The 19,879-nt window shown below is 42.7% G+C and overlaps 2 protein-coding genes across 2 annotated transcripts; one reads left to right on the forward strand and one right to left on the reverse strand.

Annotated features, from left to right (window-relative positions):
* Positions 1-9,217: 9,217 nt before the first annotated feature.
* Positions 9,218-10,532, reverse strand: LOC147967689 (glutathione S-transferase 4-like). Its single transcript, XM_087525350.1, has 3 exons — positions 10,316-10,532; positions 10,117-10,165; positions 9,218-9,958 (listed from the first exon to the last, which is right to left on the reverse strand). Exons 1-3 carry the CDS (start codon positions 10,463-10,465, stop codon positions 9,489-9,491), a joined length of 669 nt encoding a protein of 222 aa, XP_087381476.1. The 5' UTR covers positions 10,466-10,532; the 3' UTR covers positions 9,218-9,488.
* Positions 10,533-11,113: 581 nt separating this feature from the next.
* On the forward strand, positions 11,114-11,841 carry LOC147967690 (pectinesterase inhibitor 8-like). The gene has a single exon (XM_087522508.1). The coding sequence runs from the start codon at positions 11,198-11,200 to the stop codon at positions 11,723-11,725; it is 528 nt and encodes a 175-aa protein (XP_087378634.1). The 5' UTR covers positions 11,114-11,197; the 3' UTR covers positions 11,726-11,841.
* The last annotated feature ends 8,038 nt before the right edge of the window (positions 11,842-19,879 follow it).

Raw genomic sequence — 19,879 nt, forward strand, 5'->3', positions numbered from 1 at the left:
ATTGGTGCCTGTTTTTTATTTTCAGTTTTGCAGATTTTAATTATGGATCTAAGGATTCAAATTTGTTCCAAGCTTTTTGCTTGCAGTAAAACTCTTACTAGAGACAACTGGAAATAGGAAACCAAGTGAACTACCAGTTTTGTCTTGAATAATCACTACTCTGGTTTTATTATGGCATACCTAAATTTATTCTTAGAGAAAACTTGACATGCAGATTGGATTTGCTTATGTATTGTTTCAGTAACATGATTATATAGTAATCTGTTTATAACTATGTAAGAGCCAATAGGAGACAGAACATTGTAGCTTTATACTACTATTACAATTATACATGATTCTATATAGCTAAAAATATGTCCTGTTGTATTCAAACGAACAGATCCTTCTAATACAACAGCTATACATTGGCAGAGAGATAATATATACTGGTTTCAGTCAGATTTTGTTCTTCATGTCCATATATAAGTTCTCTTGTTATCACTTTGTGTACATCTTCAAATAGCAACTTAATTGGTGTGGAATTTATGTTCCTGGTTTATGTAGCTACATAAATATCAGGAACTATGTTGAAGTGTTTATTCCTTAGCACTTTTGATTTACAAATAAGTCTACTATTGTATAATCCTTGTAACTGAAGTTGGTTGTTCAAGCAAACACAATGTGCACTAACAGAAGATGGCAGGAACAATGGTACACATTCAAGTATGTATCTGCCAAAGTTGATTATGTTTAACTCTAGGCATTGGATTACTATGTAATGGTGTACTATTCTTTGAAGAATTTGTAGGAGGTACTAGAAAAATATGACTTGATGAGGGATGCCTTGATTTCAAAAACCAGCCTGAAAGAATTTAGTTTAGTAAAATATTGTATAGCCTTCTCGTAAAAGTTTGATACACTTTTCAAGAAAACAAACTTTGGCTAATCATTAAGATATAACTTTTCTCATATTTGAACAACAAGGTTATTTGAGTTCTGCTAAAAAAAGGTTATTTTTTGTAACTTTTGCGAACTTTGTGGAAAGAAGCTACAAATAACTGATTTCGCTGTCAAGTCTACAATTCAATGTTGATCTAGAGGGTGGAATCTTTAAACTTCATTGATGTTTTCTTGTCCGTTTTGATCTAATATCTGTCTGATGTGGTTTGTATAAAGCTTATGGTGGTATAATTAGTTTTGCTTTTTTTAGGATATAATAAGGTTGTAAATAGACGGAGACTGAATTAGTTCACATTACTTTGATGTCTATCGAGCCAATGGGACAACAAAGGTAGTTCCTTCGCACAATTTGAAGAATGTTATTTCATATTGCATGATATATCTGACTCATTTCAGTGGGCCTTCAGTTAATTTGAGGCATCCTTTCCTAGGATCTTACCTTGATATTCCTCTATTTTCTCCTATTAGTCCCATGCTTTTTTAAGAACTGAAATAATTATAACCAGTGTTACAAATGTTTGCTGAGGAAATGTCCTTGCAAAAAAGAACCGGAAGAAGGCTTTCTATCTTCACCAGTATTTCCTTTTGTTTCTAATTGTTGGCTCATTCCTATGGCCTAAGAGTAAGGATTAATGCTTTTGATATCTGATTTGAGAAAACAGCATCATAGAACGTAAGTAGAAGGTAGACTGTAGCATTGATCATTGCTATTTTGTACATAGACAGTTCAACGAACTGCTCTCGGAGGGGATGTTGAGGGTGACGACGCTGTAAAGCTTCGCCGGAGCCATTCCAGCTCTTTCAAAGCCACAAGGTGAGCCGAAAGTCCGTGTATATTTGATCGAGCACACTCGCTTCTCTCATAATTCATATAATCATTAGAAGCTCAGAACCAGTTATGCCACATATATGAAGTGGAATTCATTTGCAGGCAAGGAAGCCGAGGAACCAGGACGCCAACGGTGCGGAGCCGTTTGTCATCGAGAGGACTAGGGCTGCCATCAGGGACCTCTAAACCAAGCTCAACATCTCCCTCGCGCCTCCATCAACATCGTGTCCCGGAGGGCCGTCGCCGTCCGTGACGGCGAGCTACTGCCGCCGCATCGTCAGCCGCACGGTTAGAGGGAGGCATCAAGGGCCTGCCACCGCTGTCGGGGCCGACATGCGTGCAATTTCTATTAATGTATCTTATGTTGCCAAATAGCAACATGCTCCTGTCGATCCTATATCATTGTGGGCGTGGCATTCCAGTTTCTTCCTCAGATGATGTTCCAATATAGTAAGTTCCATCAAGAATTGCATGTACATGTGCTGCTATCTTGATCCAAAAAGTAAAGTAAAAAAGGGCGTTCATCTACCTGGCACCACCCAGATGCCCCTCAAGCGGCGCGCCACGGGCGCGCCCCAACTACTAGTAACTTGATCAATGGTAGAGGAACCAACACCTTTAGGGCGGTAAAAGTATACGCCCATAAGAAAAAGCATAAACATCAAGTGAACTAATTACTATCATTGATACAAATTAAAAACTCACCACTTCGACGAGGCGAAACCCCTTTGAGAGACCTAAATGACTGAAAACGATATATCATCTATTCACCTTCACCAAATTGAACACGGGCAGGAGCAGGCATACCAATATTTTTACACTACCGTTGTTTCAATTTGTGGTGTTGATTCAGTCCCCTGGGCTGTTTGATTCCCTCGATATTAAATGATAGGTGCAAACACTCCCGTTATGGGCACCAATAAAAATATATCTTCATTTTCTATTTCTACAACATGAAATGAAATTGGAAAATACAATACATTAAAATGGGTTCAACAATACCCTGCATATGCATATGCGACTGGCGCACACACACACACACATACTTTCAATTCAATTTCAGTTCGTTCACTACTTGTCTACTTCATACACAGAAGTACCGCAAAAGTGAAGAACACTGTACAAGAGGAAAGACATCAAGGTGAGGCAAAAGGCATTCAGGACTCAGCACCAGGCAACCAGTTAGGCAGGGAAGCAGGGGACAGCGCGCAGCGGTGAACAGCGGCAAGCCGACAACAACGGAGCAGCACGGCAAGGGCCGGAGCCGCGCACTGGCGCACAGAAGGGCGGCAGCCAGGACCAGGGGGAGCTGGGGGCTTCCCAGAGAAGTTGGGGGGGGATGTCGGTGGTCTGTGTAAGGCGCCACAGCCAAGGCCGGCGGATGGTAGACAGCAGCAGCCTGGACGGCGAAGCGGCAGCGTGACCGCGCAAGGGTTAGAACCGAGTGTAAAGTGAAAAATTGCGGGGTATAAGATGCCAATATTTTTCTCAAACGAATAAACATTAATACAAACTGAGAGGGTCTACAGCTGCAGTTTTTTTGTCTGGGGAGAATGAGAAGGAGAGATGCGCTGCATGAGAGATTCCCCGCCCCAACAAAAGACTTACATTTATTTTTCTTATACCATTTTGAATGGCTCATAACTTTTTAACCAAAAATTCATTTTTGAACTTTTTACATATTTGAATTCATGGCGAATAGACCTTTAAAACAAGACCGACTTTTAATATATTTGAATGAGTTTAAAATATCGATTTCACACATTTCACACATTTTATGATAACATATTTCAAAAAAAGATTTTATAATAACATATTTGTCTCATTTTAAAACAGATTCCACACATTTTCAAATAGATTTCACTCATTTCATCTAACATATTTCACTCATCTCAAACAAGATTTTATATCAGATTTCACACATTTAACATATTTTATGATACCATATTTCACTCATTTCAAAAAAGATTCTATACTAACATATTTCTCTCACTTTACTAACACATTTCTCTCACTTTAAAATAGATTTCACACATTTTCAAATGGACTTCACTCATTTCATCTAACATATTCCACTCATTTCATATCAGGTTTCTTGTGAAATAGGCTGATTTCACATATTTCTAGTGAAAAAAAATGTTTGTTTCACATTTTTTTAGTGAAAATGGGTTTGTTTCACATACAAAATGTGAAACGTCAAAATTTAAACGTGTTTGAAATGTATTCAAGATTGGTCAAGTTCTAAAGATCTTGGCGCTAACAATTCAGATATATAAATTATTTTGCAAACGAACTTATATTTGTAAAGATGTGAGTGGTTTAAATTGTCTAAGATGAAATAAAAGTGCATCGATTTGTTCGGGGTGAAGACAGAGAAGAGATGCTGCATGCATGCGGAAAAAAAGTACTCCTAATAGTTCTTCCCTGACATGCATGTTAGTGGCTGTGATAATACATCTGAGTGGGCCAGCTGTTACACTAATCTTGACGAACAATGAATGGATGGATATCTGCCGGTAGGTACCGCTAATGCTCAAACTGACTTATTTGTAAAAAAAAACACTCAAACTGACTTTCTGGAACTTAGTGTCTATGGGAGCTCCTTTTTTTTTAGTAGAGTCTATGGGAGCACCTATGTGGCTGGTTCCTATTTGGTGCCTTAAGCGCCCGTTAGTTTAGAGTAAGACGCCACGACCAACCCACCAAATCCTTTCATGTGATTGTTTGCTTGTTTTCCCTTCCTTTATTTCTTTTTCTTTTCTATTTCTTTTCCTTTTTTTAAATTCGCGAAACTTTTTGCCTTCACGAATATTTTCTGCAAATCGATGACAATTTCTTGAATTTGATGATTTTTTTGAAAATTTGATGAACGTTTTTTAAATCCGATGAACTTTTTTCAAATTTGATTAACTTTTTCCGAAATCGATGAACTTTTTCCAAATTCGGTGAACTTTTTTCTGAATTCTGTGAACTTTTTTTGAATTCGGTGAACTTTTTTCTGAATACGGTGTACTTTTTCCGAATTTGATGAACTTTTTTTCGAACTCGTTGAACTTTTTTCGTATTTGGTGAACTTTTTCTGAATTCGATGAAATTTTTTCTGAATTCTGTGAACTTTTTTTGAATTCGGTGAACTTTTTTCTGAATACGGTGAACTTTTTCCGAATTTGATGAACTTTTTTTTGAACTCGTTGAACTTTTTTCGTATTTGGTGAACTTTTTCAGAATTCGAAGAATTTTTTTCTGAATTCTGTGAACTTTTTTTGAATTCTATGAACTTTTTTCTGAATACAGTGAACTTTTTCTGAATTTGATGAACTTTTTTCGAACTCGTTGAACTTTTTTTCAAATTCGGTGAACTTTTTCGGAATTCGATGAACTTTTTTCAAAGGACCAGAGTACATACTGTAGCAAACCAGTTCATTTTCCAAGAAAACCAGTACGTACTGTAGCATTTTTTTAGCAAGCCAAAAAAAGTGATCGAGCAGGCAACTTTTTTTAGCAAGCGACACAGCTAGCGAGTGAACGGCAGGAGTCCACGATCGAGTGACGGCAGCAGCCAGCGAACGAGCAGCGGCAGCCAGCGAGCGTTGCTGGGCCAGGCCCATGCAAGCGACTCAGCGGGCGCTGGCTTGGGTAACGGGCGCTAAAGGCGCCAAGGAGGAGCTCTCCCTATGTGACGCTCTTTGCGTCAAAGAATCCACGTTTCGCATAGGGGCGGATCACCTGGGCCGGCCCATTTGGCGTCCGTGAGGTGAAAAACTGCGAAAAAGAACGCTAGGATTCGAACCGCCAACTTGTAGTAATGTGCGGGCTGTGCTAGCCAGTACGACAGACAGATCTTGTGATGGGTTAGCAGCGCAACAATTAAGGAAACAATTGACAGCGGCAAAAATTTAAAAGATTCACAAAAACTGAAGTCCCACTGAGGGATCTAACCGAAGACCTCCTGCTAGTGCTTTTCTTTTTGAGGGATCGAACATTCGCAAAAACGTGATTTTATTTTGGAAAAAACTAAACTTTCCGTAACGCAAACATTATCAAATTTGTGAACAAAATTTTGAAACCTCAAACATTTCATGAAATACGAACATTTTTTGGTTTTCAAATATTTTTTGAAAAAAGGATCAAAATAGTAAAGGTGATCTTTTTTGACATTTGGAAGAAATTTTAAAAAGACGCAAAACATTTTCTGAAAAAAGGAACAGAAATTGAAAATGAATACATTTTTTGAAATTACAAATAATTTTTTCAAAAACACGAATATTTGTCGAAATTGCATGTACATTTTCCGAGTTTGTGAACAAATTTGGAAAGCTGGAACTTAGTTTAAATTCTAGATTTTTTTTGAATTTGTGAACATAAAAATAAATATGCGTGGCAAAATTCAAAACATGGAAAAATTTGAATTCAGGGAAAAATTTGAAATTACGAATATCTATAAAATCCGCGAAGAAGTTTTCAAAGCATGACATTTAAAAAAAATTGATTTTTTTAAAGAGAGAACATTTTCTTATTTTTTTATTTCAATGTAACATTTTTAACTTATGGAATTATAAAAAATTGTAATAGAAGTGAACAAATATTAGAAGTTCTAAAATTTTATGGATATTATGAACAACATTTCAAAACAGGAACATTTTAAAAAATCAATAAAATCTAAAAAGTGTAAACTATTTAATTTTCTGAATCATTTGTTGAAAAGAGAAATATAGGAAAGAAAATAAAAATTGACGAAAAGAAAAGAAAAGGAGAAACAGAAAAAAGGAAAAAAAGAAAAAGAAAGGAAAAAAGAAAAATAAAAAAGTGAGAAAGTAAAAAAGAAACAGAAAAAGAAGGAAAAAATAGAGAAACGAAAAAAACTGAATAAAAACCCGGTTCAGGATCCTTTTAGAAGGTTCCCAAAACCGGAAAAATCCAGCTGAAACCTTCTGGAACATTCCCAAAACCGGGATCAATGGAAGACACGTCTTGCTTCTAAATGGCTCGGCCTGTCTCAGTCGATGCTTCTGCGACACATCAACATTTTGATGCAAAATGTGTCAAATAGGAAATCTGAGTGTCTGGTTGCGTGCCTCTGTGTTGAAGTGTGTGGATCAGTGGGACTAACGAGCCAGCCCATATGGGGTTTGGGCTTGCCTTTGACTGGGCTATACCCCGGGCCTATATAATAATGTATACAGATAGTAACTATGGAAAAATTCCACGCCCCGGGCCTGGGCCCTGGGTACCTGGGGCCCAGCTCCACCGCGGCCATGCAAGTCCAAAGACAGTCACGAACGACCAAACAAAACTACAAAGCAAAAGTGTATGGCCATATCGTTTACAATTTGGCTCTAGATTTTACTAGTGTTGTCTTTGCCTTTTGTTCTAGAGAAGCTAATGAGGTAGCAAAAAGTTTAGCTAAGCATTCTTATTGTACTAGACCATGTTCAAGAATTCATCCGATTAACCAGTTAACTTGCCGATTAATCCCTACTCATAGGGTCACCGAGTAGCCGATAAACCGAAAGATCGTCCGATTAATTAATTAAATGGTCGATTAACTTGCCGATTAGCCGATCAATCCCCTACTCGCTAGCCAACCGAGCAGCTATCAGTTAACGATTTCCTCAACAATGCTACTAGATCCTCCTACTCTTCGGATACTATTGGTGACTTTATTCTCTTGGACATTGTAAGCGATATGGCTACCATTGAGGAATAAAGTCTCTTATTTTCAAAAAAGAAAGTTGCCATGGCAATGTCGGGGGCATTAGAGTCCCAAGACTCAGATAAGCTAACACTAAAACAATGTTTTGATAGACTTTATTTTGCCTCAAATTATAAACGAGATGGCCATTGTTTGAGAAATAAAGTTTTGATGACAACAGAAAATTGCCATCCAATGTTAAAAAACTTGTCATGACCGAAAGTGAAAATTGCCATGTAGCACACACAAATACCAATGATTTTTTTACAACGATTGCCATTTGCATGATTTGGACCCAATGATTGTGGAGGTGTTTTCAAGACCTCCTAATCAGAGAATGTTCTCGAGTTATCATTTCTCTACAAAATAAATCCCATCGCCTGCCCTCTAGTAGATCCATTGTTGCTTTGACATCCAATCAAATTTTCATGTGGAAACAACAAACATTGTGGTCTCATAGCATAGATTTTGTTCCAGTCTCCCAAAAAATCACAATATGTGTTGTTTTCTCATGAAAATTTGCACGCGTGTTGGAGACATGAACATATTTAGTATATATAATATTATTTTTAGCCCATACCAAAAAAATTGGATATATTTTCTCATTTTACTATTCACCTGGTGAAGCCAAAATGATGTCGTGTCAATTAACTTATCAACTTAAATTACAGTTATTTCCAAAAAATAAAGCGGCAGTTACATCATAAACTAACAATGGCAATTTTTTGGGGGAAATCAAAAATCAAATTAGGGGGGCATGCAGCCACAACTCTTGTCCATTGGAACTAACTCTTGCGCAACCGGTTTGATTCATGATTGCCTTTATTCAAATATAACCCTGCCAAAATCATGATTCACCTCTCAGTAGTCTTCAAATTACGGAGCATGCGCCGTGGAATGGCATTGCCACTATTCATTGTCTCCAGTCCTCTTCCACACTAACCATTTGGCTGTACTCATGTGTCAGTGAAGGCGACAAGTATCCTACGGACCGATGTTTGTCCTCCCATTTGATTCCTTTATTATGGAGAACACTTATTGTTGGCTAGGTGCAATACGCGCAAGATCTTAAAAAGTAACTTTTCTTTTTTTTTGGGGGGGGGGGGGGGGGTCATCTTCCAAAAGGGAGACATTGTCTTCTAGAAGCACCATCCTCTAAGACCGATGTATGAACAAGGGCCAGATGATTACTACTATGTCAAGAATACCTACATTTAGGTAAAGCTGATGAAGTAGGCGAATGTTCCTATTCTCACATAATTGAAAATTCATGGCTGCTTCACCACCTTCTGTGCGGATGTAGGTTCGTGAGTTTTCTCGAAGTACTCACTTACAATGAGTTTGGTAGATAGTATGTTTCTACTTTTTCTATATGTCAAGTGGGTATGATTCCCATGTTACTTTTTGATCGAAAAGAGAAACCACACAGAATATCTTTAGTTGACTAGAACAACGCCCATGCGTCGCAACGGGATATAAATATTGTATTACATTAGCTTGTGTTTACCTGCCCATATTATGCCATTGTGTAAATAAATGCTCATTAAATTATGTCCATGATTTACATTATATTTTGATCAGAAGTGATTTACCTGTCCATGATATGCGATTGTGTAAATAAATGTTAATCAAATTCTACCCATGATTTACCTTATGTTTTGATAAGAAGTTTGGCAAGTAAATTAAAGTAGAATTGATCCAGAAGGTTAAATTAAGGTGATTGCTTATTATACGGGGAAGTTTGGACGAAGGAGTGATGGGAAGAAAGGTGAAACGGAACCTTACATTCTTTTTAAGTAATAGTAGAGACTTTGCAACAACATTGGTGTGAAAACCATGGTACTGCTGACAGAAATAGAGGGCATAGACCTGAACTTACTTTTTTTGAGAATCAATTCTAATTGGTATTAGGAAACAATTCACCGAAACAAGTTATTTCATACCCACACCCACACTTTGCTTACTTTATTGCTCGTGGGTTGGGTAGAGATGATTAGAGCATCACAAGCACACAAAGCATATGCCTTATCATGGTATGTTCCCGCTCCCGAATCCAAAGTCCGGAGGCATGCCAGCTATCACCTTCTTGACCGACGGCCTTGCCAGCAGCGCCTCCCACCATGCCTTTACGTGCGGATACACATCGAGCACAACCGCATGCTCCGTCGCCATGAAATAGCGCATGAAGGAGAAATGGGTGAGGTCGGCGAAGCTGACGAAATCACCGGCCAAGTACTTGTTGCTTGAGAGCCTCGCCTCATACACCTCCAGCAGCTTCTTGAGCTTCTCGACGCTCTCATCGACGAGGCCCTGGTCGACGTCCCTCCCAACGAACGGGTTGATGATGCAGTTAAACACGATGGGCTTGAGTACGGGCTCAAGCTGGTGGGCATCCACGTCGACCCATACGTCCACCATCGCCGACTCCTTGAGGCTGCCCGCTCCTAGAAACTCGGGCTTGCATTTGCGCAGAATATGCCTTGCGATGGCACGGGATTCTGATGAAAAAAAATCACGTAGAGAAATTAGTAACACTCATGTTTTTTTGTCACGCCCACCAAATTTCTTAATAATTCATAGAAAAACATAGCTACTGAATCAAAACAAAATAGTGTTAAAAAATCAAATAAAATAAAAAAAAACCATGAAGGCTTACGGTAGAGCGTCAGATCGCCGTCCTCCAGCACCGGGATCTCGCCGAAGGGCTGCAGAATTGTTGGACGGGAACAGTGTTAGTAGTAGTAGGTGACCTTGGCCACGCAAACGCAGTTGATCATCTCTCTGTTTCTTGCTTCCTATACAGAACTAAAGTAGCAAAGCTGAACCAGATAGGGAGAAGCGCAGAGCACACGTACGTTTCTGGCGAGGTGCTCCGGCAGCCGGTGGTCGCCGCCGTTCCTGCTCATGGGCACGAACTCGTACTCGGCACCGGCCTCCTCCAGGCAGACGAGGACCCGCGCCATCCATGGCGACACCGCCCAGCCGTACACCTTCATAGGCGCCATCCCTTCTTCTTCTTCTTCTTCTTCTTCTTCTTCTTCTTCTTCTTCTTCTTCCTCTGTGTTTGCAGTGCACTACTATGGGTCCATTTATGTACTTCATCATCGAGCACTAGTAGTACTGTTGTTCATTTAGCACGCCGGCAGTCCAAATCCAAAACAATATTCTAGCTAGGAGTATTGGGGTTCCCTGTATGCAGTCAAACTTCTGTTTTTTAGGCGACGCCGATCGTCACTGCTTGCGTGCGCAATGCAGTCCATTGGTTGGTAGGTGAGCAAAATTGGTCCATCGTGCCAAGTAAATCTATTCGAGGAAGCCAACCACGTGAACAAGCCGAAGCACTTTTTTTTTAAATTAATAATAGGAAACTGCCATTTTTATTTGGGCCGGGATCAGGCGTAGGATTTTTGGGTCGGGCTTAAGCCCATCCATGGAAAAATTGAGTAACTCATAGCCTTTTTTACAATAATGTAACTGACGTTTCTAGAAGAAGAAAAGGCAAGATGTAACTGACAGTTAATATCCTAATTACTAGCCTAATTAAATGAAACAAGCATTAGCATTTGATAAAAATATCCTAGATATAGCTGTAACCTGTAAATAGTTGTACTCATCCTCAGGGTGCCTCTGCCTATAAATAGACATCATGTACGCTTTCTCCATATAGTATTGTGCGGCGCAGACAAAATTACCCCAGATTAGCATCTCTCTCCATCCACATACAACCAACAAGATCCATGAGGCCACCGGCAGCTCTTGTGGTCGTAACCGCCGTCCTTCTCGTGTTGTGCGGTGTCGACGCGACCGTGGAAACAACCTGCAAGGCGGCGGCCGACGAGGATGCGCATGTCAACTACAACTTCTGCGTGTCGAAATTGAGAAAGCACTACCAGAGCTCCGACGCAGACACATGGGGCCTGGCCAAGATAGCCGCTAACATGGGCGTCAACAACGCCTATGGTGCCATCCATGACATCGAGCGCCTACTAGCGAAGCCGAGCATGGATGCCAAGACGAAGGTCGCCCTTGGGCAATGCCAGGGGCTGTACGACAACATGAAGTTCGCGTTTGCTGGAGCCTACGACGAGATCAACGGCCGGAATTACGCCGCGGGGAAAGAGGAGGCCGCAAAGGCCGTCTCCCTGGCGCACCAGTGCGATGATGCCTTTGTGAAGGCCGCCGTCCCGTCACCTCTCAAGCAACGTAGCCTCTACTCCGTGCAGACAGCGATAGTTTGCACGGCCATCACTAACCTTATCAAGTGATGAATAGCATCATGGATCCAAATCGTGGGAGAGTTTAGAGGTCGGATCAAACTTGTAGCGATTACTACTCTGAACCTTTGTAAGGTACATGCAAGGAATAAAACATGTTTTTATTAGTTGTGGGTTTATTTACATGCCTAATAGAGTTCTCAATGCATTTTGATTTGCTTTCTGCTCTTAAAAAAACATGCATTAACCATCACATGCCCTTTCAATGTGCTATATTTATTTTTCTTGTAACGCAGCCAAAGAATTGCCTTATACCCTTTCAATGTGCTATATTTATTTTTCTTGTAACGTAGCCAAAGAATTGTCTTATACACTTTCAATGTGCAATATTTATTTTGCTTGTAACGTAGCCAGAGAATTATCTCATACCCTTTCAATGTACTACACTTTATGTCACTAAAATAAGAAGAGTTGAACAAAGAAGAGGTAAACCCAACAAAGACCAAAAAAAAAAACCGTTCTCTCAACATAATGGCACTTAAGTGTTTCCGGCTGGTGGGGACCCAATTTCTGGCGTTGTTCTTGATCTTAAATGTACCATATAATTGCACATATATAAAAAATACCAAAATGTCTATTTCTGTAGCGTCCTTCTTGATCTTAAATGTACCACATAATTCTGCATATGGACGGAACCAAAATATATTTATATGGTGCTAGTCATCACAATGTTTCATTTTTCATGATAAAATCAGAACAAATTTCTTGTCGAAGGTTTAATTCCATATTCTTCTTGAGTTTTTTTAGATTAGGTTATTCTTGAGATTGAGCATTGACATTTTGGCATTAGAGTAAACTTAGTTCTACTTTTGTGTGGGCTCTCATGCCCTCAAGAACGCCGGGCCAAGAACGATCACCGTCCACGGACGCAGCCCAGCCTTTTATTTCATTTGCTTATTGGGCTGGCCCTCGAGGCCCTTTACCGTGCATAAGTATCTTTTTTCAAGAGCACGGTTAGGTGTACCATATCTTTAGAGAAGGCGGAATCGTAAGTTTAAAATGACTACCACTCACTGCGAACAACGAGCATAGCACGAACACAACACCCAGGCTCAGTGGCGGAGCCAGAAATAAAGCAAATCCCAGGCCAAAATTTTCTTGGTAACATGGGATTTTTTGGCATTATAACAATATCTCATACCATTTCTGAAAAAAACACCACATGCAAAACAAACAAAATAAAGTTAAAATTCTCAAGAAATCTAGAATGTAAACTCAATGCTCAATGGTTCAACGTAATAGATAAAACATGACATAGGTACAAATAATAATATGGGGATACAAAAAAGTACCAAATCAATTGGTTACCTCATATGTGCCTCCCATACACTACTAGGGAAAACCCTAGTAGTAGCGCGGGTAATTGCCTAGCAGTAGCGCGGAGGCCTGCGCTACTGCTAGGGCGCTACAACTAACTTTTAGCAGTAGCGCGGGTGGTAGCGCGGTTGCCACCCGCGCTACTACTACTTAGTTGTAGCGCGTTTCAAGGCCCCGAGCTACTACTGACTAATTGAGAATTAAAAAAAATTCCATCCATGGCGGCTGCTTTTGCTGGGCATCGTCCTCTCCATCCATGGCTGCTACTTGTCCTGGAGGGGATGAAGTTGTCCGTGGTGATGGTGCTTCCCCACCCAACTTGTGCCCGTACCTCTCGTCTACTGCTGCTACAAGAGAAGAGAAAATTATTAGAAAGAGGAATAGAGAGATAGAGAGAAGTAGGAGGAGGAACTCACCGGTGGCCGCCGGAGTTGGAGCTGACGCCCGAAACCCTAGATGAAGCTCGATGACCTGCTGCTGCTTGTCATGGGACCCTTGACCCGGTGAGGAGGTGCAAGTGGCTGCGTCCATGGCGGATCTGGCCGCCGCCATGGATGACGCTTTGCTGGTTTCCGTCTCCTTCCACCAGCGGAGAAGAAGGAGCATGGAAGGGGAGGGGAGGGGTCTGCAGTGCCGTCGAGGATGGAGGGGAAGGGGAAGAGGAGGTCGCCAGATTTTTGAGTGCCGCCGAGGTGCGAGGCCGGCAGTGGTGGTGGGTGAGGAAGGGAATGGTGAGTGGGGGGAGAAGGGGAATCAGAAGAGTGTGGGTTTGGATTTGGGCCTCGGCACGCTATGTGTACATATGTCTTGGTGGGTCGATAGTAGTAGCGCGGGTTTATACCCCTCGCTACTACTATGGCATGTCCCGGGTGGGCACGGTAAAGACCACTTAGTAGTAGCGAGGGTTATAAACCCGCGCTACTACTATCAACTTAGTAGTAGCGCAGGTTTATACCCCTCGCTACTACTATGGCATGTTCCGGGGGCGCACGGCAGAGACCACTTAGTAGTAGCGAGGGTTAAAAACCCGCGCTACTACTATCAACTTAGTAGTAGCGAGGGGTAAAAACCCACGCTACTAGTAAGTAACAGTAGCGAGGGTTATAAACCCTCGCTACTAGTAAGCGTCTGCCTATAAGTTTTTCCCTAATAGTGATAACTTGAACAGCGGTAGAGGAACCAACACCTTTAGGGCAGTAAAAGTATACTTCCATAAGAAAACGTGTAAGCATCAAGTAGACTGATTATCATCGATACAAATTTAAAACTTACCACTTCGGCGAGGTAAAACCCCTTTGAGAGACCTAAATGATTGAAAATGATATATCATCTATTCACCTTCACAAAATTGAACACGGGCAGGAGCAGGCATACTAATATTGTTACTCTCTCGGTTTGACATCGCACGTTGGTTGCTTGAAGTCAAAGGTGGTGGTCACATTTCTACCATTGTTTCAATTTGTGGTGTTGATTCAGTCCTCTCGACTATTTGCTTCCCTCGGTCTGAAGATCTGAAATGATAGGTGCGAACACTCCCGTTATGGGCATCAATAAAAATATATCTTCATCTTCTATTTCTACAACATGAAATGAAAGTGGCAAATACATTAAAATGGGTTCAACAATACCCTGCACATGCATATACGACTGGCACGCGCGCGCGCGTGCACACACACACACACACACATTTTTCAATTCAATTTTGGTTCGTTCACTACTTGTCTACTTCATACACATACATACTATAAAAGTGAAGAACACGGTACAAGTGGAAAGACACCAAGGTAAGGCAAAAGGCACTCATGACTCAGCACTCAGACAACCAGTTAGGCAGGGAAGCAGGGGATAGCGCGCACCGGTGAACAGCGGCAGGCCGGCACAACGGAGCAGCACGGCGAGGGTCGGAGCCGCTCACTGGCACGCAGCAGGGCGGTAGTCAGGACCAGGGGAGCTGGGGGCACAACCATGGAGCATTTTGGTCGGATCAAAATGCTTGTCATCACCAAGCTAGGGGATCAAAGTGCTTGTACTATTAAATGAAAAATAATAGGCTTTTAAGAATCTCTTGACTTGTGTATCGTGATCCTTTCTTGATATTATTTTGTGGAATAGGAAACCCTATTATTCTGCATACCGTGGGGAGGAGCAAGCTGGAATGGGCCCTCATTATGAGAGTAGTGATGATGAACCCTCTCACACTAGCGAGTTTGTAAATCTTAAAGAGTCTTGATTACAAATTTCTACAAAGGAAAATTGGAGAAGAAAATTGATATTTGATGGTAGTAGGACTAGTTTGGAATGTTAGATTATCCTCTGATAAGAGTAATGAAGTGGTGGATCAACACTGGGTAGATCTATTCAATGATTTTAATTAAGTAAAATCATCCTCTGATAAGAGTAATGAAATGGTGGTTGGAAATTAAAGGGATTATGGAGGTGGTTGACAAATACTGGAACTCTCCTTGTAATTGCAGGCATCCTGTTATTAAGTGGCAACCTAAAATTAGGAATATAATAAATCTGTTAGAGGATAGTGCTAATGTAGAGGTTGCCGAGAGTAAGTGTAAGCAACAACTTGTTGTTGAATATGATTTACTTGATACTATTTTTGAGATCCTATCTTTGTCCCCCCCCCCCCCCACACACACACATCTAAATATGGATTACTTGATATTATTTCTGAGACCAAGCATTTTTCTCCATCATCTAAACTACATATGTCCAAAATTGTAGATGAACTACAGAATATCTGAATAGTTAGGAGATCAAGTCCAGATAAAGATCAAGGGAGAGAGATATTCTCGAGGGTGAGCATAACATTGCATATTTTCATGCTCTTTCTTACCAGATGAGGAGGAAGAAAAAAAAATCACCTCTCTAGATGGCTCCCTTAGACTTTCTCATCATACCCATGATATCATTAAAGTTGTTGTCAATTACTATAAGGTTTATTTGATATAGAAGATTGCTTAGACCTGGAATTTACTGACTATTTTTGGGATGTATATCCCCTGAATATAATAGTACTTTAGATGATCCTTTACTGAACCTGAGGTTAAGGGTGTTGACTTTGGCTCCTGTGTAGAAGGTGCACCTTTGCCTGATGGATTTCCTTTCCGGCTCTATTAAATTTCTTTGATGTAATTTAGCATGACTTCATGGACATGTTCTCCACCTAGGATAAGGGAGAACTAGGCCTGTCTAGGATTGACTTATCTCTGTTTACACACATTGCTTTGATTAATTATATCTCTAAGACCTTCTCTAAGAGCATCTCCACTAGGCTCCCCAAGAGGCCCTTTTCTCTAACTTTGAGAGCGCCGACAGTGAAAAAAATCTCGCACTCACGCCCCCAGGATCGCTTTTTTCGCCGGTTTCATGCAATTTTAGCGCCGGCAGTATCACCCGAAACCCAGCCCCCAGGGAGGCATCTGAGAGCGTCAGCGGTTTGTTTATGCATGCAAAGGCCCACCTGCAGCCACATCTCCCCCTCCCTCGTCGCTTTCAGCCCGACCCCCACCTTCTCTCTCCCCATCCGCTTCTCTCTCCCTACTCCGCCCGCGGCCCAGGTGCCTCCCCGCAGCGTCGCCGCCCGCGGCTGGTGCCTCCCCTGTGCGTGGCCGGGGCGGAGCTCACGCGGCGGCTGGAGGTCAAGAAGCAGCAGCGGCAGGCCCGACCAGCGATGAGGTGGGGCGAGCGCGGCGGGACGGGGCGCGCGTGGGCGCTAGGGGCCGCCGCGGCGGCCAGGGTGGGGCGGAGCTCGCGCGGCAGGTCCGGCCAGCGATGAGGCGGGGCGAGCGCGGCGGGGCGGGGCGCGCGTGGGCGCCAGGGGCCGGCGCGGCGGCCAGGGTGGGGCGGAGCTCGCGCGGCAGGTCCGGCCAGCGATGAGGCGGGGCGAGCGCGGCGGGGCGGGGCGCGCGTGGCCGCCAGGGGTGCGCGCGGCCAGGGTGGGGTCGAGTCCGGGTTGACGTGGACGACGCAGACGCGGAACTCCACATCATGGTGACCCGCACGAGCAGGTCGGTGATGGAGGCTGCGTCGAAGTCCGGAGGGAAGGGCGCCTTGAAGGAGACCTTGGCGCGCTAGGCCTCGAGCGCGTCGCCGAGGGTGTTGACGCTGCCGCGGCCGTAGTCGTTGTCGACGTAGATGACGGTGGCCTACCTCCAGCCATAGTATGTCGGCGACGGCGGCCATCTGGGAGGAGTCATTTGCGCTGGTGCGTTCGTCGGTTGGGTGGGGGGGACAGTTGGAAAATTTGTCATTCCCAGAACAAAAAGTCCGCCGGTGCCTCCCCACGAGGCGGAAAAAAGGCCTCATGGGGGGTACAACGGCTGGAGATGCTCTAAGTGTGCTACCAATAGGTTTAGCCCTATATGCGATGATCTTAGTGCCCAAAACCAGACCGATTTCTTAAAAGGTAGATACATAGTTTAAAATGTAGTTGTTGCACATGAAATTGTTCATGATGCTAGGATAATAGAACTCATGGCTTTGTTTTTAAGCTTGATTATGAAAAACATTATGACAGATTTAGTCAAGTTTTTCTGTTGAAAATGCTTACTCAAAGGGGCTTTAGCCCCAAATGGGTTATTTAAAGGGAACCACTAGGGATCAGAGTATTGATCCCTAGCATTCCATCATACCGGCCCAACTCCATTAGATTATAATGCTTCAGCTTGTTGGATCAGTAGTGGAACCTGGGGTCTCCTCTAGGTAGTTTCCAAGTAATTTAATTGCTTCCTAAAACAAAGGGATCCAAGAATCATGGTGGATTAGTTAATTAGGTGGTCCCATCCATATTAATTGGAACAAAAAATGAATTATATTAGTGAAATTTCTGTTCCCAAGCTATTGTAATTTTGCTTATAATAGAATATAAATTTGCTTCCATGTAACAAAAAGATTGTCCAATAAAAAGTTATTTTTCTTTCCATGCAAAGAATTTTTTTACAAACACCATAGACTTCAAGCACAGTTAAAATGTACTTCATCTAACAATATATAGCAACATAAGTACCATCATTTACGAAATATATTTCTAGTGCAAATGATATTTGCTTCCATGTGAGAATTATTTGTTCCACGTTCTACAATAATATTTGCTTCCATCTACAAATACTTGTTGCATGTGCGACAATAGGACTGGGATCAGGTGACTTGCCTCTTGGCAGTCACACTGTAACATGCGGCTGTGAATCCAACGTTCATTTTAATCCAATGTACAGCAACGGTTGAAGGCAAAAGACGGCCCAGACTTCAGCGATTTAAGCCACGTGATTGGAATCCTGTCTGTTTTGTACTGGTTTGCAACACCTCTGACATCCGTCTAAACCTATGAATCTGCTTTTAAGGCAACCATAAATCAATCTCTACAAAAAGAAAGAACAAAAACTCAGCCAGATCAAGCACACATCAATCTTTATAAAATTCAAAACAACAAAAACTCCTCTTGTTCTATTGATTTTTGTAGAAATTAAGAGCATCTACAGCCGGGCTTTCATACGCGTCTCAAACGTCCGGGCAACCTGTCCGGTCACTAACCGATAAAAAAATCAACCCAATCGGACCTCTCGAACCATGGACAAGCGCCCGGGTAGGCCGTCCGATCATTGACCGGTCAAACAAAAATCGACTCCGGCTCCGAGCTCGATTACGAGGAGGAGATGGCCCTCCGCATTGCGCTGGAGCGGTCGAAGGTGAAGACCGGCGGCAGCTCCGAATAAGGAGCGTCGGCACAGCGCGGACGCTGGAGCTGGAACTTCCCGGCCCGCGCGCAGCGACGCCAGGACAGCACCGTCCGCACCGCCTCGCGCCATCTCCTCCCCACGCCGGCCGCTCCTCCACGTGGGCAGCGGTGGGTGCTAGTGCCTGCGCCATTGGCCCGCACACGCACTTCGAAATCGAAGGCGTGGCCGCGAGAGGCAGCGTGCACGCGGCGAAGCAGTGCGCGCGCCGCCGCTTGGGATGGAGGCGGAACCCGACGATGACGCGTCTCTTCTCGCATGGTCTACCGCCGGTCCCTCACGATGATGGAGACGAACGCTCGCTGTCTCCGGCGGAAGAACGCCAGGCGCTCTGGCTTGCTATTGAGCACTCGGCGCATGAGACGAAGGAGGCAGTCTGGGATCTAACTGTACAGTTTACTCTTGCCATTGCAGACCGGTGCGTGCTTGATCTAGCTGAGTTTTTGTTCTTTTGATTTTTGTAGAGATTGGTTCGTAGTTGGCTTAGGGCATCTTCAACCCGGGCAATTAAACCTCCTGCATCCGTCTGTACCAAGTGGTCCGAATGTAATTTTCTATCTAACACGGCATCTCATCCGTGCGTGGATCGGTCCGGTCATCTGTTTCGCCGCAAACTGGAGGCATACAATGGGGGCTTTGTGGATGTCCGGACCATTGCGTGTTGTTCGCTCATGACCCATGTCCTACTTTTTCTTGCCGACTATTGCACCTTCACTTTCTAGGGCTCACGGCCACCCTACATGGACACGGACACATGATGGTGAACAACAAGGACTTGTCGGACATTTTTGGGGGCTCACGACGGCTGGCGAAGATTTAGATTAGCTTAATTTTGAGGCGTTTTTTTAGTTGAAATATATCAAAAATGTCACCGCAAAAAAAAGAAATATATTAAAAATGTAATGAATTTGATTCTGAATTAGTGTCTGCGTACTTATCCAAACCGGCCCTTGTCTGTTTCAAGGGTGGGCGTCGGAGATGTCTTTAATAGCAAATGTATTTATATGGTAAAGGAAAAAAAATTATGTAGCTTGGTAAAAGAAAAATATATGTAGCTTTGTGTGCTTGATCTTGCTGAGTTTTT

Source organism: Triticum urartu, chromosome 5A (assembly GCF_056163025.1).
Source record: "Triticum urartu cultivar PI428250 chromosome 5A, HENAU_Tu73, whole genome shotgun sequence".
NCBI classification, from domain to species: Eukaryota; Viridiplantae; Streptophyta; class Magnoliopsida; order Poales; family Poaceae; genus Triticum; species Triticum urartu.

Excerpts from the sequence above, each read along its gene's own strand:
- LOC147967690 (XM_087522508.1), top strand. The coding sequence starts at position 11,198 with ATGAGGCCACCGGCAGCTCTTGTGGTCGTAACCGCCGTCCTTCTCGTG.
- LOC147967689 (XM_087525350.1), bottom strand. The coding sequence starts at position 10,465 with ATGGCGCCTATGAAGGTGTACGGCTGGGCGGTGTCGCCATGGATGGCG. Across the intron at positions 10,166-10,315 it reads CGGAGCACCTCGCCAGAAAC|CCCTTCGGCGAGATCCCGGT; the intron begins GTACGTGTGCTC and ends ACAATTCTGCAG. Across the intron at positions 9,959-10,116 it reads CGGCGATCTGACGCTCTACC|AATCCCGTGCCATCGCAAGG; the intron begins GTAAGCCTTCAT and ends TTTTTTCATCAG.